This window comes from Mya arenaria, chromosome 2 (assembly GCF_026914265.1).
Source record: "Mya arenaria isolate MELC-2E11 chromosome 2, ASM2691426v1".
NCBI classification, from domain to species: Eukaryota; Metazoa; Mollusca; class Bivalvia; order Myida; family Myidae; genus Mya; species Mya arenaria.
In genome coordinates, this window is record NC_069123.1 from 12,484,279 (window position 1) to 12,507,512 (window position 23,234).

Genomic DNA, 23,234 nt, shown 5'->3' on the forward strand with positions numbered 1-23,234 from the left:
TAAATATAATCAATTTATGATACCTATTCTAAGGTAATGACAGGTAATAAATTGGGCTTAGTTCGGGGCCACTCAAAATATGTTTAAGATTAGATTTTTATTCCTTGTAAACAGAATTGTTAAAAAGCAAAATCAGGCTTGTGGCGACTACAGCCTTTCAGTGCCTTAATTTTAATCTATAAACACAGTATTCTTAGTCGGTGTTTTATATTAGATTTTAATTCCCTGTGAACAGAATTGTTAAAAAGCAAAATCAGGCTTGTGGCGACTACAGCCTTTCAGCGCTTTCAGCGCCTTAATTTTAATATTTAAACACAGTATTCTTAGTCGATAAACACAGTATTCTTAGTCGGTGAATGATGTACTTAACGGTATATTATTTCTAGAATGCCCAAAATCGATCAAAAAAGGACAAACTAAATGACTTGAAATGTTATGGCTGAACCTAAAAACCATCCACCCGGCTAAGGTCAGTACATATATATAAAATAATATTTTCACGAATAAAGCACATTTACAGGTGGCATCAGGCCTCTTGAACTTCTTTTATTAATCTTCGGCCCGATAAACAAAAAGATAACTTCGTTCAAAACTATGTTGACATAACCTGTAAAACATAAACACAAGCATTTTAATGTTGACAACTTCTTGCTACAATGTTGACACATTCTGAAAATTATCATAATGATTAGTATCTATTTATCATATTTGTAAATATATTTCAAAATCTTTTAAATTCGAACAAATACAGGTATGCTGCACATCTTCAAAGGTACAACTTAAACCATTCATATGCTTACAAGCCCATATCGCCAGTTCTAAGTCAAAGACATGAGTACACTGTCAACATTCTGGACACATGTTGGACGGATACGTCTTTTAAATGATGGTCAAACGTTACGCTCTTCGTGTGGCTATCGTTTTTCGGTAATATGAACTTTGTTTCCACTTAAGAGCACCTCGATTTCCGGCGAGGGCAGCTTGATCGAGCCGTCTTCCTCCTGAAGAGTCAGGATGGACTCCCGGCGCACCTCCGCCTCGGCCTCGTCAGCCGCGTATTTCTGTAGAATATACAGATGAAAGTTTTGTACATGTATACTTGTATTGAACGTTATGAGTTCAGCTGCAGCTTCTTATACATTTTCCGTATATTTCACCATGGTTGATTTACATGTGAAGGACGCTTATAACTAGGGATCTTACACGAAAGGTTTAGCTGAAGATTACACGCTGCAAGTATATTAAATGTTCTTTTCTCTACATTGCATACCTAGCAGAAGCGAATTTCTTTTCAGTCGAAACCCGTTGGCTCGATATCCCAGGGACCGGCCAGATCGAGCTTATCGGGAAGGCTTACACAGAGTGTATAATTTTTTTTACATCAAGCTCGAGTCAACAATGTAATCGAGCCAAGCGATATCGAGCCAACGGGTTTTCGACTGTAAATAAATTTCATCTCAAAGTCTGCGCCAGCGGCTGCACGTTTCACGTGTTTGTATCCTGAGGGTTTTGACATATAATTGTTCGCCATACCCCTTCGTGCACGATGCCAAATCTGAGCGGTTTGCGCCATCTCTCTGGTAGGAAAGGGAACATAACGTCGAAGATGGGACATACCAACCGGGCGTCAAGTTTCCGCGGGTCCTGGCGGCCTGTAACACACAGTGAATTCGCGGCAATAACATTATGGAAGAACACAGTCTAAATTACATATGTATAATAATATAATATAGTATGTGATTCTCAGTCTTGAACATATTATAAGCTAAATTGTGAGAAAGTTCGTAATATGTAGATGTTTTTATACATGTGTATGTATTGATTTTGAATAAGAGTCTCATCAAGTTATGTCAACAGCATTCATTGAACAAATATTTATGCTAAATTAGTGATGTGAATTTGCGTATATCATCCACCGGTGTGGAAGTTTCTCTGAAAAACAACAGCTTTAGAACAAGAAACTGAATGATGGAAACGATGATTTATGGTATTTACCTGTTATGAGACTGACGATGATGCCGACGACACAGACGATAAGCATGGCGAGACAACTGTACCAGAGGTAGGAGAGGGAGTAGAGCCGGTCTAGGCCTTCAACCGGGCTGTGAATGGGGGGTGGGGAGAATGAAAATCAGGGGAAGGGGGCGTAATTTCGTTTCATGCAAATATTAAGTGAGAAAATGGCAAACAAAATGGCGGATTTAGAATGGAAAGTACCGAGTCAGGTACCAACTTTTGCCTGGTAAGTGGACTTTATCTATACATTTTTGAAAATCGTATGCGTTCAGTATGTGGCGAAAACATTCTTCGATCGACATCTTAGTTTGGTATCTCAACTGTAAAGATTGTTTGCCATGAAACATAAATAAATCAGCTAAAAAGGAAGAAGTTACCATGGTGGATAAAAATAATACTCATTATAGATAACACGGGTCCAGATTTATATTAAATACGCTGCTTGAAAAAAGAATTGTCAACAAACGACTGGATTTTCTTTAACATCAGAATCTTGGTAAAAACGTCTCGCCGAGACCTAAAAGTTTATAATTGATATTTATTCTTAGTAAAAAAAGCACTGATGTTAATTCGGATAAAACACTCAAATTAAACTTGGTACTACATAACAGGGTAGATTAAATGACAACACTAGGATGTAGCTTTAAAGAACTTGAGGTTATATTGCAAAAACATTCCGGATTTTCAAATCTCTACACAATATTCAGTGCGTTTGTGGACAAAGCACTTAAAAACTACAACTCGACTCAACTGTAACTCGACTTAAGGTTGATGAGTAATAATAGGATGGTGTTCGATTTGTTTAATGTAATTTCCTTTTTTAGTATTATATTATTATTATTGTTTTTTTAGTGTTTACCCTTCGGCTAGTGACGCGGATGCTATAACAGTATCATTAATAACATCCGCAGTGGTGATAGTGGATATGAGAACCGGAGTGGCTGTTGTGTTCCAGGGAGACAGCCGCCCATCTTGGGTGAGATTCCAGTTGCATCCCTCCGTGGATATAGGTGGGCGCCACGAGGAAGGCTTCGTGATGTAGGCGCCTCCGCCGATCCACAACATCACCACGAGGCTGGTAAGAGTACCCGCATACGCTCCCTGCACGTGAGGTACGTGGAGATAGAGTACAAGCGATGGCATATGGTGTTAAGTTGTGAATATTACTGATACCAATATTGGATTACTGTGATAACATACTAAATTATAGTTGAGGTGTTTTAGATGATCTTCTTTGTTGATATTATTGGGTTTCATATTCTGTATGGTGGTGTGTTACTAACGCCAACCAGACCCAATGGTGTTGATTAAACTAATAGAGTCACAAACAACCGGCTCGTGTTACAGACTTACTAGGTTTAATAATCTTAGGCCAAGCGAGGTAATTACCTTGTAGTTGGCCCATGGGTAGATCATCCCCAGGGTGAACAACCCTAGCATTGGCGCTCCCAGCATTCCGAACAGGGACAGAGCCGCCTTCAAGGGATAAAGATGCCATGATTGGTTTCACATACACAAAGGTAACATCAGGTCTTATATCATAAACATTAGAAAATTTAACTTCAAGTTAATGTATTAAGCTGTTTGCATATGGTTCAATTTTTCAAAATATTTTTTTTAGACTTTAATTATTTTTTCTGCAATGACGATATCATAATTTAAACTAACTATGAAATAAGTGTTTTCAGATGCATTACCGGAAAAAAAAATATTGAAGCGAAAAACTTCGTCGTTAAAAAATTCAAATCATTACGAAATAAAGTAACATATAGGTACTATTAAGAAAGTCATGTGGCATGCAAATTTTGTAATGACGTGGTGCGCGCTAAATTTAGAAAATACGTTCGCATTATTTGCAATTTGTAATTGCGATAAATGCATTTATTCAATCATTTGGGGGTTAAAAAAGGTCAAAAAGTTTAAGAGAAGTCATTCGAATATACATACAAACAATAAGTTTACACCAATAAAACATGATGGGATTCTAAGCTTGAGTGAAAGATGATTTACCTGTAATATGTTTCCCAGTTTGGAAGCTACATATGTGAGAGCCAAGCACAGCACACCATACAGAAGAGCTGAAACAGACCACAATACTGTAAGACGTATGTGAGATCCAAGCATAGCACACCATGCAGAAGAGCTGAAACAGACCACAATACTGCCAGACGTATGTGAGAGCCAAGCACAGCACACCATACAGAAGAGCTGAAACGGACCACACTACTGTCAGACGTATGTGAGAGCCAAGCATAGCACACCATACAGAAGAGCTGAAACAGACCACACTACTGTCAAGACGTATGTGAGAACCAAGTGAAACAGACCACAATATTGTCAGACGTATGTGAGAGCCAAGCACAGCACACCATACAGAAGAGCTGAAACAGACCACAATACTGCCAGACGTATGTGAGAGCCAAGCACAGCACACCATACAGAAGAGCTGAAACAGATCACAATACTGTCAGACGTATGTGAGAGCCAAGCATAGCACATCATACAGAAGAGCTGAAACAGACCACACTACTGTCAGACGTATGTGAGAGCCAAGTGAAACAGACCACAATATTGTCAGACGTATGTGAGAGCCAAGCATAGCACACCATACAGAAGAGCTGAAACAGACCACAATACTGTCAGACGTATGTGACAGTCAAGCACAGCACACCATACAGAAGAGCTGAAACAGACCACATTACTGCCAGACGTATGTGAGAGCCAAGCATAGCACACCATACAGAAGAGCTGAAACAGACCACCATACTGTCAGACGTATGTGAGAGCCAAGCATAGCACACCATACAGAAGAGCTGAAACAGACCACACTACTGTCAGACGTATGTGAGAGCCAAGTGAAACAGACCACAATATTGTCAGACGTATGTGAGAGCCAAGCACAGCACACAATACAGAAGAGCTGAAACAGACCACACTACTGTCAGACGTATGTGAGAGCCAAGCATAGCACACCATACAGAAGAGCTGAAACAGACCACAATACTGTCAGACGTATGTGAGAGCCAAGCACAGCACACCATAAAAAAGAGCTGAAACAGACCACAATACTGTCAGACGTATGTGAGAGCCAAGCATAGCACACCATAAAAAAGAGCTGAAACAGACCACAATACTGTCAGACGTATGTGAGAGCCAAGCACAGCACACCATACAGAAGAGCTGAAACAGACCACAATACTGTCAGACGTATGTGAGAGCCAAGCACAGCACACCATACAGAAGAGCTGAAACAGACCATACTACTGTCTGACGTATGCGAGAGCCAAGCATAGCACACCATACAGAAGAGCTGAAACAGACCACACTACTGTCAGACGTATGTGAGGGCCAAGCATAGCACACCATACAGAAGAGCTGAAACAGACCACAATACTGTCAGACGTATGTGAGAGCCAAGCACAGCACACCATACAGAAGAGCTGAAACAGACCATACTACTGTCAGACGTATGTGAGAGCCAAGCACAGCACACCATACAGAAGAGCTGAAACAGACCACAATACTGTCAGACGTATGTGAGAGCCAAGCATAGCACACCATACAGAAGAGCTGAAACAGACCGCAATACTGTCAGACGTATGTGAGAGCCAAGCATAGCACACCATACAGAAGAGCTGAAACAGACCATACTACTGTCAGACGTATATGAGAGCCAAGCACAGCACACCATACAGAAGAGCTGAAACAGACCACAATACTGTCAGACGTATGTGAGAGCCAAGCACAGCACACCATACAGAAGAGCTGAAACAGACCACAATACTGTCAGACGTATGTGAGAGCCAAGCACAGCACACCATACAGAAGAGCTGAAACAGACCACAATATTGTCAGACGTATGTGAGAGCCAAGCATTGCACACCATACAGAAGAGCTGAAACAGACCATACTACTGTCAGACGTATGTGAGAGCCAAGCACAGCACACCATGCAGAAGAGCTGAAACAGACCATACTACTGTCAGACGTATGTGAGAGCCAAGCACAGCACACCATACAGAAGAGCTGAAACAGACCACAATACTGTCTGACATATGTGAGAGCCAAGCATAGCACACCATACAGAAGAGCTGAAACAGACCACACTATTGTCAGACGTATGTGAGAGCCAAGTGAAACAGACCACAATATTGTCAGACGTATGTGAGAGCCAAGCACAGCACACAATACAGAAGAGCTGAAACAGACCACACTACTGTCAGACGTATGTGAGAGCCAAGCATAGCACACCATACAGAAGAGCTGAAACAGACCACAATACTGTCAGACGTATGTGAGAGCCAAACACAGCACACCATAAAAAAGAGCTGAAACAGACCACACTACTGTCAGACATATGTGAGAGCCAAGCATAGCACACCATACAGAAGAGCTGAAACAGACCACATATACTGTCAGACGTATGTGAGAGCCAAGCACAGCACACCATACAGAAGAGCTGAAACAGACCACACTACTGTCAGACATATGTGAGAGCCAAGCATAGCACACCATACAGAAGAGCTGAAACAGACCACACTACTGTCAGACGTATGTGAGAGCCAAGCACAGCACACCATGAAAAAGAGCTGAAACAGACCACACTTCTGTCAGACATATGTGAGAGCCAAGCATAGCACACCATACAAAAGAGCTGAAACAGACCACATATACTGTCAGACGTATGTGAGAGCCAAGCACAGCACACCATAAAAAAGAGCTGAAACAGACCACACTACTGTCAGACATATGTGAGAGCCAAGCATAGCACACCATACAGAAGAGCTGAAACAGACCACAATACGGTCAGACGTATGTGAGAGCCAAGCACAGCACACCATACAGAAGAGCTGAAACAGACCACAATACTGTCAGACGTATGTGAGAGCCAAGCATAGCACACCATACAGAAGAGCTGAAACAGACCATACTACTGTCAGACGTATGTGAGAGCCAAGCATAGCACACCATACAGAAGAGCTGAAACAGACCACAATACTGTCAGACGTATGTGAGAGCCAAGCATAGCACACCATACAGAAGAGCTGAAACAGACCACAATACTGTCAAGACGTATGTGAGAGCCAAGCATAGCACACCATAAAAAAGAGCTGAAACAGACCATACTACTGTCAGACGTATGTGAGAGCCAAGCACAGCACACCATACAGAAGAGCTGAAACAGACCACAATACTGTCAGACGTATGTGAGAGCCAAGCACAGCACACCATACAGAGGAGCTGAAACAGACCACACTACTGTCAGACGTATGTGAGAGCCAAGCATAGCACACCATACAAAAGAGCTGAAACAGACCACACTACTGTCAGACGTATGTGAGGGCCAAGCATAGCACACCATACAGAAGAGCTGAAACAGACCACAATACTGTCAGACGTATGTGAGAGCCAAGCATGGCACACCATACAGAAGAGCTGAAGCAGACCATACTACTGTCAGACGTATGTGAGAGCCAAGCATAGCACACCATACAGAAGAGCTGAAACAGACCGCAATACTGTCAGACGTATGTGAGAGCCAAGCATAGCACACCATACAGAAGAGCTGAAACAGACCGCAATTCTGTCAGAGGTATGTGAGAGCCAAGCATAGCACACCATACAGAAGAGCTGAAACAGACCATACTACTGTCAGACGTATGTGAGAGCCAAGCACAGCACACCATACAGAAGAGCTGAAACAGACCACAATACTGTCAGACGTATGTGAGAGCCAAGCATAGCACACCATACAGAAGAGCTGAAACAGACCATACTACTGTCAGACGTATGTGAGAGCCAAGCATAGCACACCATACAGAAGAGCTGAAACAGACCACAATACTGTCAGACGTATGTGAGAGCCAAGCATAGCACACCATACAGAAGAGCTGAAACAGACCACAATACTGTCAGACGTATGTGAGAGCCAAGCATAGCACACCATACAGAAGAGCTGAAACAGACCACAATACTGTCAGACGTATGTGAGAGCCAAGCACAGCACACCATACAGAAGAGCTGAAACAGACCACACTACTGCCAGACGTATGTGAGAGCCAAGCATAGCACACCATAAAAAGAGCTGAAACAGACCACAATACTGTCAGACGTATGTGAGAGCCAAGCATAGCACACCATAAAAAAGAGCTGAAACAGACCACAATACTGTCAGACGTATGTGAGAGCCAAGCATAGCACACCATAAAAAAGAGCTGAAACAGACCACAATACTGTCAGACGTATGTGAGAGCCAAGCATAGCACACCATACAAAAGAGCGAAACAAACCACAATACTGTCAGACGTATGTGAGAGCCAAGCATAGCACACCATACAGAAGAGCTGAAACAGACCACCCTACTGTCAGACGTATGTGAGAGCCAAGCATAGCACACCATACAGAAGAGCTGAAACAGACCACAATACTGTCAGACGTATGTGAGAGCCAAGCATAGCACACCATACAGAAGAGCTGAAACAGACCACAATACTGTCAGACGTATGTGAGAGCCAAGCACAGCACACCATACAGAAGAGCTGAAACAGACCACATATACTGTCAGACGTATGTGAGAGCCAAGCATAGCACACCATAAAAAAGAGCTGAAACAGACCACAATACTATCAGACGTATGTGAGAGCCAAGCATAGCACACCATAAAAAAGAGCTGAAACAGACCACAATACTGTCAGACGTATGTGAGAGCCAAGCATAGCACACCATAAAAAAGAGCCGAAACAGACCACATATACTGTCAGACAAATATACCTGGGCTGGTATTCAATATTGGTCTTAATTGGATCTAAGAACGATGTAGCTATTCGGATAAATTGTATAACTGTCCAATAGAGTGAATGAAGTCAATGATGTATGACCATAAGATTAACGCATGAATACCATCCTTGAATGTATACAGATTATATTGTAGCAACGAGAACATTATATGGTAATCTGGTTCAAGAAGAGCACCACGAGTGGAGTCAACGCTCGTCCGTTTATATTCATAATGCTGGACTATAACTGGAATATTTCAACCTCACCAACATGTAATGTATAACGCTATATAGTAATCTGGTTCAAGAAGAGCACCACGAGTGGAGTCAACGCTCGTCCGTTTATAGCATGATGCTGGACAATAACTTAAGGAATATTTCAACATCGCTTGACATCTAATGTATTACGCCTTTGCCCACGTGTGTGCTACGTTTCATGCATAAACACATACATATAATCGATTCGAGTGGTCGAGCGACCCTGCGTTTTGTCACGACGATGTCACTGCTGACGACACAAGTGCTCTGACAATGTTTCTACTTCTATTTTTGTAAACCATGCCATTGCGGTACACTTAATACCTAAGAATAAAAGGGCTGAACTATATTAGTAATATTATTCAAGAGATAATTCCGGTACCAGCAATCGTGCCCGCTATAAGCCTAAAAGTCATTCGGAACTCCTCGGCCATTTTTTCAAAAACAACCTCGGATGTATATGGACAGTTAACATACTTAAAAAGTGGTACGTTTAAGTCCGCTGCAAATAGATCGCGTAGTAATCTTATTTAGTAGTTAAAATTTATGACTTAACTCTTGGGAATCGTAATTATGTTTGCAATAATACACTTCACTGGCAATCAATTTAAACTGAGAGCAATGAATACAACTCTTAAACACTACATTTAATTAATGCTTTTATTCAAAAAAATACGGACTACTTCAACAGATGTACCGGCATACATCCGAGGTTGTTTTTTTTAAAAAATGGCCGAGGAGCTCCGAATGCCTAAAAGTGTGTACCTATGATTTTGGAGATGTTGGTTGCCCGCTTCTCGGACATATCGGGAAACACGGGACGGATAATGTCTGTCAAGGTGACAGCCGACAGAGAGTTCAGGCCGGACGAAATTGTGCTGGAAGAAAAAAAATGATCACGACTTTATCGCAGGGTTAAAGCTGCACTCTCACAGATTGGCCGTTTTGACAACTTTTTATTTTTATTTTCGGTCTTGGAATGAGAACATTTTTTTTTTGCGTTGATGTCTGGAAACCAGTGATAAACGACTGCTGACAAAAGAGCTGATCGTAGTTTTCATAATAACTTTTGAAAATTGAAGTCTTATGGCTAAACGCATTACTAACTCTTTCAGAAAAAAAATGAAATTTTCGGCAGTTTTTTTTTTCAAACAATTGAGATATGTTCTATTGTGAGTTATCTTATATGATTGTATTGAAGGCATTGATATCAAAATGAACTGATTCTGAGACAAAAGCTAAAAAGCCTGTCCGACCTGTCAATCTGTGAGAGTGCAGCTTAAGACGAAAAGGTTCGAAGTGATACTATATAAATAAGCAGGTAGAAGTGTTTCATTCTCACCCATCGAAATGCATTAACGGGCTCATAAGGTTTCTCATTTCATATCTGAAAATGGCCTTTGTCAACCACTAAACTCATGTCATATCGTCTCACTTAACTATAAAAGCGTGCTGGTCTATTCATGTAGTAAAAGCATTGTGTTTTTGGATCGCAATAAAGTGGCTGTACGTGCATGATTATGCATACATTCAAAGACAGTATTGTACTGACTGCAAAGTCATTTGCAACCCTTTTGAAACAAGAGAAATCTTTCTTAAACAATGACAGATGATGGAACAAGTTTACCATAAACGTGTTTATTCACCAATACTTGTTTTCTATGTTTATATACGCATTTTTTTTTTAGCTATATAACTTCCACATTTGTGGAATGATTTTGCTAGAATATAGATAGTATTTGATCATCACAAAATATGTGTTGTTCATCTTGTTTAATGTTTATGATGTAAAAACATAAATGTGTGCAGAACTGTAACTTTTGTTATGGAGACCTAACATTACAGTTAACTCTATGTAATGTCATGTTGTGTAATGTGCTATGTTATGTGTTATGTTACGTGTTATGTTATGTTATGCGTCATGTCATGTTATGTTATGCGTCATGTCATGTCATGTTATGTTTGTTATGTTATGTTATGTTATGTTATGCGTCATGTCATGTCATGTCATTTCATGTTATGTTATGTTATGTTATGTTTGTTATGTTATGTTATGTTAAGTTATATTATTTTAAGTTTTGTTATGTTATGTTATGTATTTCCATGTTATGTTATATTATGCTATGCGTCATGTCACGTCATGTTACGTTACGTTACGTAACGTTTCGTTACGTTACGTTATGTTATGTTATGAAATGTTATGTTATGTTATGTTAAGTTAATAAACCAAGCATGTATAAACTCGTACACGTTCTCCAACTGTAACAGTTGACAAAAGATCTCAAAATATTAAAGTTAATAAGGTTGAAATAAAATAATTCGCTGAATAAAGTGAGCCGAGCGGGTTCAAAATCTAGATACCTGAGCGTGCCGCTGAATATACAGGCCACAAAGAGACCAGGGACACCGGGCACATGGCTCAGTAAGTCCATCACAAATAGGGGGTACATCTGAAGAGGTAAAGAACACGAAGTCATGAAACAGATCATCATTAGACATCACAGGAGATGAACCATTAACGTTTAGTACAATAAACATGTGAAAATAAGAATGTTCATTTTTGATTTTCAGAATTGCCTAAGCCCCCAACCCGTTGTTAAATGGAGGTTATTCGGATGTTTTGAAACAATGGCGACTTTCAATGAAATGTGTTACGTTGAGTTATAGTAATTTACCAGTGAGATAAAAACTGATATTTTGTACTGTTTTGAAATGTTAGCCCGCTCTCACTTTCAAATCAAACGTCAGCGCGCACGACCCGGGGACTCAATTTCAAAGACCAAATTTCCGAAATGACGTTAAGTTCGCGTACAATTTGGGACGCTAGTTTTATTTGTTTTTAGAATAAACTGCCATTTTAAATTCATTTAGGCATATACTAAAAAGAAAAATGATTTGTTTTCGTGTAAGATCGCAATATATTTCATCTCATGAATACCAAACGTATATATCTTAAGATGATAGCTTTTGGTGCTCACTCGGTGAAATATATTACGATCTTACACGAATAACAGCAAAAAAATATCATCTATATCGTCGGTGTTGTTCGAGCCTATAATGATAGCGGTATCTAAGAGATGTACGTCTTTGCTTACCACTGTGGGGTTTATTTGGCATACCGGTTGAACCCATGCACTAGCTAACGTACCTGATCTGACGCCATGATTAGCTTGAATGAGATGGGATCACACGTGCTGTAGAAGGCGTACATGACGATACCGACCATACAGGACAACAGCAGGATCACACACAGGCCGGGGAAGTTGACCCACAGGGCCCTGTAGGGGGGACATATATAACAAAGTTAATATGTAGTAGTATAATAATGAAGATACTTAGTAGGCGTACATGACGACCACGACCATACAGGACAGCAGCAGGATCAAACACAAACCGGGGACGCTGTTCCACACGGCACTGTAAAGGAACAAATCTTACATGGTTAATGATTTAGAGTTATAGAAAACGTACATGGTGATCAAAACCAGACCAGGATCACACACAGGCCAGGGAAGTTTATCCAGTAGGGAAAGAGGTTTTACAGGGTCTTACTTATTTCAAATGTTCACGTGCAGAAGACAGTCTTAAGCTTATCCAGGTCATTGGTACATAGAGTGGGTCAAGGGCTTAGCTAGGCCTAAAAAACTTGTAGGCCCGATGGTTCTATGTGAGTTTGGGGATCCCCCCCCCTTCGATGTCATTCGGGAGCATTCCAGGAGAAATACAAAAGGCACAATTTCATCCATTTTTTATGTGTATTCCACAAACTTAATTATATATGCAATGATTACAATAAAATCAATCAATACAACCTGCATGTAGTTAAAATAAACACCAGACTTGCTTTGGTTATATACGAGGGATGTCCGGAACATCTCGTATTAACGTTATATACAACTTTTGAGTTGTTCAAAGTTTTTGAGTAGCTATTAGTTTTCATTGCATTTTTGGGTAATTTAAATTTCGTCATTTTTCGAAAAAAGAGTTGTAAGCCCAGGCCTACAAGACCTATATGTAGCTTCGCCACTTTGGGTGGAGAAGGCCAACATATTTTAAAATGATTTCATTTAGTATTGAGAAACAATTTGTGGCAAAAGTATAACATATATACATGTTATATGTTTTCTTGTGTTTATAACTTGAACATATTTGAATAGGGAATAGTTTTTCACAGAGTTGTTAAAGTTACGTTTAGATTCGAACGGAAAATCTTTTATCATTTGAGAAATAGTCGAGTTTATTTTAATTTTTTATACAAGTAATGCGTGAGAATGCATATTCCTTTTTATTTTATTCAGTGAAATGCATGTTGCGTAAATTTTTCAAAGGTCTAAAAACACAAGGACTTGAAAACATCAACCCACTTTGTCACTGTGACAATTCCTGAATTCTGATGCTAACTAAAATTACAATGTAACTAAAGCTAGTAGACTGAAGGTTTCATTTTTTGTCAATATTTTAAATTCAGTTTGTAAGATCTAACAAGGACTACTTCTGTAACTCAGAATACATGAAATGGGTCTAGCGACGCTACACTACATAATATTTTTTACAGCATAGGCTGAAACACTGATATACGCAGTCCAAATGGCGGACTACAAGCAAATATGCAAGTCCTTCATTTATCATTATCCACTTGATAAGACTCACAGCTGTGCACTCCTAAGAGATCCACACGAGAGCGTCCGCTGGACCTGGGCCTGGTTTGTGCCGTACACGCTCCCCCACAGGAAGGCGCTCCCGATCGTCAACGCCCAGAAACTGTGCCGCACAGTCGGATCAGCACGGAAACTGAAGGGTGGAAACATTGGGAACTCCTCGGCCATTTTATCGAAAACAACAAAATGGCCGAGGAGTTCCGAATGGGGTGGAAATTGTTTTAAAGGTACTAGACACTAGATGGTTCCAAAATCGTCAAATACATTATTTACACAGTGCAAGCATATACTCATCAAAACGAGCTAGTAATAGGCCGATAAAGCATCATTTTACATGCTTAAAATAATATTTTGTCACTGTTTCAGTTGTGTTAACCGGTTTGAAAAAAACGCATAATGGTTTCCCAGTGTATAGTGAGTATATTTAGCACGTGAAAGTCACGTGGTAAATACAGATACATATACCCACGCTATTTTTAAAATAACTGGGATTTACGTGGCAGACAAACCCAGTGAATTTCAAATTTGAAAACTACGCAAAAACTGCGAAAGATACATTTGTCGTAAGCGATGTGATACATCAGTAAGTAAGATTCAATGCGTTGTACACAACGATATCAACTTTACGTAAGTTTTTGACAATTTTCTTTTTATTCTTGCAAATCATCTTCTGTCTAGTCCCTGATAGTATTTAAAAATGGTTGCACATATGAATGATCCTTTCTGGCCTAGATTACCTTCATGTTTTTGTTAGTAACAGGGTTAGGGTTATGCCATGTTGTTTCAAAATACACATTCGGTATGAATTTCAAATTTAAGAGAGCACAACACACGGGGTCATAACTAGACATTTATTTATGCCAGAGGTATCGAACTTGCTACACATATGCCTATTGTAACTTGTAGCATGTTTCAAGTGAATATCTTGAACGGCGTTCTATAGGTATGGCTAATGTAATAGACGTCAAGGCTATAAAGTACATCAAAGTTTGTCATTCAAAAAAGACGAACGAACAATGCAAAGATGAAAAAAAACCCATTCGGTCATACTCATCAAAGTAGACCCTGTGGTTTTGCTCCGCTATATTCCAGGCGTTTGTGAAGCCGCCCATCTCGTAGCATCCCTGTATAAGTGTGGCCAACAACCCCACTATCATCATCACCGTCTGGAATGTGTCCGTCCACAGCACCGCCTTCATACCGCCCTGGTGGGTGTCAATAGTATTAATATTTATGTCCAATTTACAATGATTCGTAGAAAAAATCGGTCTGCTACTTGAGCAGGTATTTACATAAATGCGCTCGAGCAGGTATTTACATAAATGCGCTCGAGCAGGGTTTAACATAAATGCGCTCGAGCAAGTATTATCATAAATGCGCGCGTGCAGATATTAACATAAATGCGCTCGAGCAGGTATTAAAATAAATGCGCTTGAGCAGGTATTAACATAAACGCGCTCGAGCTACAGTGATTTGATGGGAATAAACTCCTTCTTTGGGTTTCATCTGACCAACTATCTAGCATAAAATAACTATGACTATTTAGGTATTTTGAGATTGTCTGACATTGTTAAACTGCAGTAATTCATAGTTATTTTGTGCTAGATAGTTGGTAGGAGTGACCCCTTTGAAAAATCTGAAGATTTTTTTATATTTTTAGGTTAAATGTCACTAAATTTTGTACAGGTCAAATGACACCAAAGCAGGAGTTCATTCCCATCAAATCACTGTGGCTCGAGCAGGTATTAACACAAATTATTTCAAATTGGTACTGTTTTATCAAGTTCCCTCTTTAGATTTGTTTTTAACCCTCCCTCTATAATGAAATGTATACTGTTATAAGCAAATGCATTTCGGCTTCAGATGACTTTGTTTCAAAGGATAGTGATTATTAATTTGAAGTAATCGCTAATGAGGAACTGCCAAAATACGGTAACATGTGTTCGTCCACTGAACGCACTATCTTCTTTTTTAACATCGAATTGACACGCTGCTTTTCAATCCAAAGAAATTGACACTTACAATAGCGGTGTAGATGGTACAGAGGCTGCCCACAGATATAATCGCGCCCCACAGGGACAGTCCCGTCACTGAATAATAAGGATATAGAACATGCAGTGTATACATATATATAGTCGTAGAAGTCCAATGCAGGAAGGTCAAGTATATATATATATATATATACGTTTAAACTATGAAGGTGTTTTCTTAGATTTCGTGAATACACTAACTTCTATTACGGAACGGTAACAAGAAGACGGAGCTTAATCGTGCAATAAATGTCGGGTGGATAAATTACAACGCTTTTCACTTACAGGCAATAACTAGTTATTGAACGTTGTCCTAAATCAACATGTACATTACAGTTATTGCACGCACTACCCTCGTAGATAAAATTATACACTCGGGCTGCAAGCGCTCGTGTACAATCTAAATAACTCGGGTTGTTGGTGCAAGAACTACTTGAAGATGTCCGACTTTCGACCGAGCGTGTTGGTACATGCCCCATATTCATTTTGTACACAAGTTTTTTTTTATCTTTAACAAGGATCGTGAAGGAATTGTTCATACTCCTTCATAGACAAACTGCATACAGAGGCCATTAAATCGGACTGTTGTTGAAATAGTTTATATGTTATACTAACACACTGGCGGGTCCAGGGTGGGGATCAACCCGGCGCACGCACCCTAGAAAATCGCTCAAGTTCACTTTTGCTTCCAATATAGGAGAAAAATGTAATATAATACACCCATTATGCATCATTTCAGACCAATAATTGATAACATTTTCTTGGGAAATTACCCCCCACCCCCCTGCCAAGGATGTAAACAAAATGTTCGGTTCTGAGGGAGGGGGGGGGGGTCAAGTCAAATGGTTACGCCCCTAAGTTACGCTCCGTCTAACGTCAAATCTAAGATCCGCCCAGTAACAGTAATATCGTGAGCAAATGATCCGATGCTCTTGTACTTGTTTGGATCAAGGATTTTAATTAATTTGATTTCAGTTCTATGAGTGAAAATCGCAATTTCGAGTTTGAATGCATCTGAAAGATCAATTCATTGTACGTTGTCGTCATAATGTTGATCAATTGTTGAAAACATTTGTGAATATCAGAGGCGAATCCAAGAATTGATATTAGAGGGGGCGTATCATTAGGGCGCAACTTTTTAACATGCGGCCCTCCCGCAAAATTGATATGGTTTAAAATGTTGGCAGGGGTATTAGGGGGTACTACCCTGTTTTATTTTACAATTCAAGTCCGAAATGGTGCAAATTGAGAGTATTGAATAACTTTTTTTTATTTGATATTAACATAAAAGTTAACTTGAATGATTTTAGGGGGGAGGTCGGGCTGGGGGGGGGGGGCTTGCGCTGGATGCCACTCCACTACCCCTGGATTCGCTTGTGAATATATCATCAAAAACCCAAAATACGCGCGCATACCTGCATTCAACGCCAGAGATGGACCGTACAAGACGATGGACATGTAAATGATCTGAAACGATAATAGTCAAAGTTTATACGAATGTTGAAGACACTTAATTGCCTCCGCCAAAATGCCAAAGTTGGGTTGAAGGTCTAAAAACAGAATACACAGGGAGTTGAGTTAAATGGTTTTATAAGGTTCAATAATTAGCAAGCATTATACCATTTAACATGTACACTACCATTGCAGTCAGGTAACTAACCTATAGCAGGTACAAACAAAAACCGTACAAAATGCACCTGTCCTAACATGAGTAGGTTTATTGAGAGCTAAGCAGACAAAAAACCACACACATTTGCGCATGTTTTCGTGCAAAAGCATAACTTTGTATTAATACGTTAAGTTACAATAATAATAGGTATAGTTATAGGCGCCAAACTGCTCGACCTAATCGAAACAAACATGTATTGCGTCTTTTAGGTGATTAATTCTGTTATTGTTTTTTTGTTTACATAAATAAATATATTTTTCATTTTTGTAATGCATTTTAAGCCACTTTTGTATAATATCTTTCTAGTTCAAAAAGATACTCTAAGTTCAGGAATTTTGTGACGTAAATCGTTAATCGCTTTATCGAGACTCTAACAACATTTGTTTGATAAAATTTTGCACGGCATACTTTGCTTAACTCATTAAATCACAAAAACATGTTGCAAAGGTTATATGCGTAACATGCAGAAAGAGTTTACCTCAAGATTAATTAAATGAAAACTTATTTGTCTGAATAATCTATAAGATTGACCTTCCTACTTTGTATGGCGGAAATCCCTTAACTACATTCTGATATTTAAACTCCTATGATGTTCTACTCGTTGTCTTTATCATCACGATTATTTAAAAACTTGATAATTTTAATTACGATACTAATTAGGCTATGTATTATGTAGAAGCGTATGCGACAGCATGCGTATCTAATTAAAATTTCAACAGTAAACATGAACTGTAATAAGCTTAATAAAGCAGTAATAATGTATATAGTACTAGTTCTACTGAGATTCAGTGACCTAGAAATGGCACATCCATCGACAAGGAACAGTTCAGACTGTAAATATACTTATATTATGAAATAACAGCCTGCTAAAATGTTTGTATTTCTTCCGGCCCCAATTTCTCGAAACTTTTTAAGCTAAAGCTGCACACTCACATTAAACGTTTTGACGGGTTTTTTTTTGTCTTTGAACGAGCCATTTTTTTTGCGAAAATCCATGTTTTATGCATTTTTCCGTTAGTAACGGTTTAAGCCATAAAACATTAATTTTCGAACTGAAATATAAAAATCTACGATCTGATTTCTTGTCAACAAATATATATCATTGGTTTGAAGATATTTACGCAAAAAATGCTCGTTCCAAGACAAAAAATAAAAAAAGTAGTTTAAATATTCAATCTGTGAGAGTGCAGCTTTAATTAAAAGGCTTAAGTAACTTATTTCAATTAGCCAAACTACATACTTAAATTGAATTTCTGATAAATGAAAAATGGTTTATTGTGATTTTCATAAAAATAATTCCTATTTAAAGTATAAAAACCTCTTAAAGAAGTAAATTTTACGTAAATTATTGAAAATAAAAATAATGAGCTAAGCTTAATCCTGTTATATTCAATTCAATTCGATTTATTTGCATTTTATGGTCTCCGGCCCAGATACATAATATACAACATGTAGGGAAGGGGAGAAGTTTCGAAAAATTGGGGCCAGTTGTTCTAACCATTTGCATAGAGAAGATGCAGGTCCCCATCAGCCTCACCCCTCGGCTGAATCTCATCTCCAAGTACTGAAACAATAGGGGACATTTTAAGCTCCACTCTCACAGATTGAACGTTTTGACAACTTTATTTTTATTTTTTTTGTCTTGGAACGAGCCAATTTTTGCGAAAATCCATGGAAAGCAGTTAAATAAGAATGCTGATAAAAATTAGATTGCATCTTTTTTTATTACAGTTCAAAAATTGATGTTTTATGCAATTTTCTTAAACCGTAAGTAATGGTTTAGGCAATAAAACATTAGTTTCCGAAAGGAAATATGAAAATCTACGATGTGATTTTTTGTCAGCAATCTTATATCATTGGTTTGCAGATATTGGCGCAAAAAATGCTCTTTCAAAGACAAAAAATAAAAAAGAGCAAAATGCTATATCTGTGAGAGTGTAGCTTTAATATATTTTACAGCTTTGAAAACAATATCCCGTATCAGTTATTTGTGGCAATTTTGTTTGTCGGAAGGCCTTTAAAGTAATACTCGTATTTAAAATCTATACATACACATGTATGACAAACATAACTTTTGAGTGATAAACCATTAACTACTTATAAATCATGCATTTATTGAAAATATTAATTACTGGTAATCAGATTGTAACCGTGTTTCAATAGCTGAAAACGCAAAAAAATGACTGCATGGTGGGTCATAAAAGATTTACAGTGATCAACGATCGTCTCATAAGGTAGCACATTTCTTTGTATTTAACACGGTATCTTTCATAGGAAAACTTTGTTTTTCGATATTTATTTACCCTTTTCAGTAAATTAAAACAATTGTATTAAGTGTGGTACTTCTTATTTGGGAGTAAGAGTGCATCTTATACATTGGAAATAAAATAATAACGATATCATTGGTGAAACATGCTGATTACTGTAAATATGTATATCGACAGTGTCCCGGCTTACCTCGTAACACGTGGTGACCCTGAGTCTGTAGAAGATAGGCACATACACATGCGCCGCCAGGGCGACTGAGCCGGCATACGAGAGCCCGATCCACCAGTACATGGTTCCGAAGTTGTACATCTCGGCCGGTGTCCCTAGCAGCGTGATTGCCGACATGAAGCTTGCCAACAGCGACATGGACACAGGCACAAAGTTCATATTCCCGCCGGCGAGCAGAAACAGTTTGGTGTCGCTAATTTTCCGGTCTTTGATTGCGTAGAAAAATCCAATGAACGTTGAAACAGCTAGAGTTGCTCCGAAAATAACATAGTCCACCGTAGAAAAAGTATTTTTCTGACCGGTGTTAAAGCTATAGCTTCGATCCGACAACATTTTTATAGTAGTTTCCCCGCCAAATGTTTAATACGATATAAAATGAAACCAGCAAAACTTTCCAATTTGTGTCCACGCTATATATTATCATCCAGTTCAGCTACAGCCCTTAATAACTCCATCTTCAGTTAAGAGGTTTATCACATTTTTACTGATAACACTCTTCGAAGTCCTTTGTATTTAGAAGTCAGCCACATGTATTACCAGTTAAAGAGTCTAATATCTCATAATGACCTAGTTGTTTTTAGTTTTTGACTTATCAATGTTGATACGTTTGTAAAGACATTTAACAAATCAAACTTAAAAAGCAATTGCCAGTATATATTTAAAATCACCTTATATAATATTCACCTCAAAGTCATGCTATATAAATGCACTATGCAATGAAAGTAAACATATTCAAGAGAAATTTAAACTTCACTAAGTTTTAAAGCTGACCTCTCACAGATTAAACGTTTGACAATTTGAAATTTTTGATTGTCTTGGAACGAGCCAAAATTTGCGAAAATCCATGGAAATCAGTGATACAAGACTGCTGACAAAAAAAAGATCGCAGATTTTTATCTTTATGTTCAAAAATTGATGTTTTATGCATTTTTATTAAACCGTTAGTAATGTTACATCATTATTGTCTTTGTTAAATATTAAATACTTATACTGATAAAACTATATTAAACGAGGATTTATACCAGATATATGTAAGCTGTTTAATGTGGAACGTGACCCTGGGCGAAATTTCGAGTAAATGTCTGAAAACTGGTACAAAAACAAATAAAACAGCAAAAAACCCCTCTTATTATAAGTATCTTTTATGGCCGAGAGTGTAAGATAGGTTCATTCTGACCCGAGCTTAGGGTGTTTTGTGGAATATCTCATGAGCGGTTATGGTAGATGCTTTTTCTCCCACCTCAGTTAAACAAAATTAAGTAAAAATGTATTTTTTGCTGGAACTCTTTTGTGCTTAGTGAAAATAATTGCGTACGGATATGCGATAATTCGTGGTTGTCATGGATATTCGCGCAGTGATTCAGAGTATGTAAATGGTCTGATCGGTCTTTAAATAGTTCTAAGAAGAGTAAAGCATTATTTCTTGAAAGGTGTGTGGAAACTGTTTTCTGGTGACATTTGAAGCGAGAAATAATTAACTAGCGTTCTAAATATTGCCACAAGACAAGGTTTCCATGATGCGCTACAGACGACAGTCTTCAACAAGGGAGGTAATTACAATGTGGTGACCATAAAAGAAGTTCCATACGGGCATTTTATCTTCGCCCGTGGGCAAGATAAGAATTTATAGCATGGTTAAATTACTGGATCTAATTATCTGAGGTGGGAGAAAAGAATTTCTAGCATGGTTAAATTAATGGATCTACTTATCTGAGGTGGGAGAAAACATATTTCGATTAACGTCATGTAATACGTTTTAATACAATAAGTATTGAGTAAGAAACAGGTATAGGGGTAAGATTATTTGTTAATGCGAAGAAACGAAGTCGGTAAGGTACACTTTTCTTGATTTGAAGTAAAATTTTGAATAAATATATTTAAACAAATCAAAAGTTATATGAACATCTTTTTTCAAAATTTCAAAGATAGGCACACTGTTTTTCAGCGAAAAACGACGCCGTTTTTTCCGCGAAAAAATGACGTTTTAGACAAAAAACTAGAGAATGAAATTTTTATGTCCGTGAATGTTTTCACAAGACTTAAGGTTGTAATTTCATAGCGGTAAAGGAAGAATTGATAAACATATCGGTTATTGTAGCTGGAAAAGTAAAGAATGACAGATGAGTCAATATTGACGTCAGTGGTATAATTTGCATACTCGTAGTTTCAAAACTATTTCAAATATTAAAAATGTTAAAAACAGTCCCTAATTGGGCATATGCTGATTAATTTGTACACCCATTATTACACATTATCTCCACCTTAAGCTGTTAGAACAAGAAAAATTATTTCACGTCGTATATATTTTTATACATAAATTAGAAATAAGTTCGCAGAGCTATTTTTCAACTTAATACAACATGCAATTTGTGCTCAATAGCTATCTACTCCAGATAAGATAACTTTGTTAACAACGCAATAATACTTTAACGCAAATTATGCTTGGATTCCCGTTCCGCAAATGATTGTGAGTGTATGCTATTTCAAACACTTCAGCCAAGTATACAACCTGCTATTATGTATACTGTTTCTAGAAATGGTAATTTTCATCAGAAAGCCAAAAAAATAGCAAAATTGTGGTGCAGACCTTTGATTTAAAGGAACAAACATTGAGCTTAAATGCTATTTAATCTTTCAGGAAGAACTAAATATAAAGTGACTCACATACTGCCAATCAGGATAGACTTTATTAATCAAACAAATATTTTTTTGAATAAACAGGAATATGAAAGCTTAAATAACTTAAACGGCAAGTTAACTTATTTGCAAAAAATATCTTTAATTTAACATTTGCAGCCTTTTTTAATATCATATCATTCTTATTTGCAACATTTACTGGTTCAAACGTGATGTGTTTAGTTTTGATCAAGGGGAAGTAACTACACTTCATTTTAAAAGTAGTTTTTTGATATTGTAACTCCACAGTTTGCCGTGAAAATATTCAATGTCGTTATATCACAAAAGAAAACTTCATATTTTAAAAAAGCATGCGAAAAGCATGAAAGAAATAAAGATTGTTTATTTATTTCAGTGTAATATCGTATTTTATTTCACGGGTGTCCTAGAAAAAACACGTTTTCACTGTTGTTATTTCACTGATAAAACTCCATATTTCATCGAAAAGCATGAAAGAAATACGTGTAAATGTGATTTGATTCTTACTATAGACATCAAACTTTAAAGACGATGAGTACTATAACCAACATATAACTGATATTGATTGGATTAACTTATCGGATAGAACAATAATGCAAACACTCATCCTAGTATATAAAAATAACTGTGATGAACTACCATCTTACCTAGAGTTATTCTCGTAATTCTACTTTCCA

General features: G+C 38.0%; 1 protein-coding gene across 1 annotated transcript; it reads right to left on the minus strand.

Moving 5' to 3' along the window:
• LOC128218517 (sodium-dependent multivitamin transporter-like) lies at window positions 1-23,234 on the minus strand. Its single transcript, XM_052926200.1, has 16 exons — window positions 23,205-23,234; window positions 19,864-20,335; window positions 18,905-18,970; window positions 17,153-17,204; window positions 15,730-15,797; window positions 14,758-14,912; window positions 13,700-13,840; window positions 12,198-12,327; window positions 11,411-11,499; window positions 9,815-9,927; window positions 4,027-4,094; window positions 3,406-3,492; window positions 2,876-3,117; window positions 1,996-2,102; window positions 1,534-1,652; window positions 1-1,061 (listed from the first exon to the last, which is right to left on the minus strand). Exons 2-16 carry the CDS (start codon window positions 20,233-20,235, stop codon window positions 915-917), a joined length of 1,956 nt encoding a protein of 651 aa, XP_052782160.1. The 5' UTR covers window positions 20,236-20,335; window positions 23,205-23,234; the 3' UTR covers window positions 1-914.

Bases quoted from the DNA above. Each gene is read 5' to 3' on its own strand.
- LOC128218517 (XM_052926200.1), bottom strand. From the start codon at position 20,235: ATGTTGTCGGATCGAAGCTATAGCTTTAACACCGGTCAGAAAAATACT. The intron at 13,841-14,757 runs GTATGACCGAAT...TCCACCCTTCAG, and splicing joins CACAGGGTCTACTTTGATGA to TTTCCGTGCTGATCCGACTG. The intron at 1,062-1,533 runs GTATGGCGAACA...TATATTCTACAG, and splicing joins TTGGCATCGTGCACGAAGGG to AAATACGCGGCTGACGAGGC.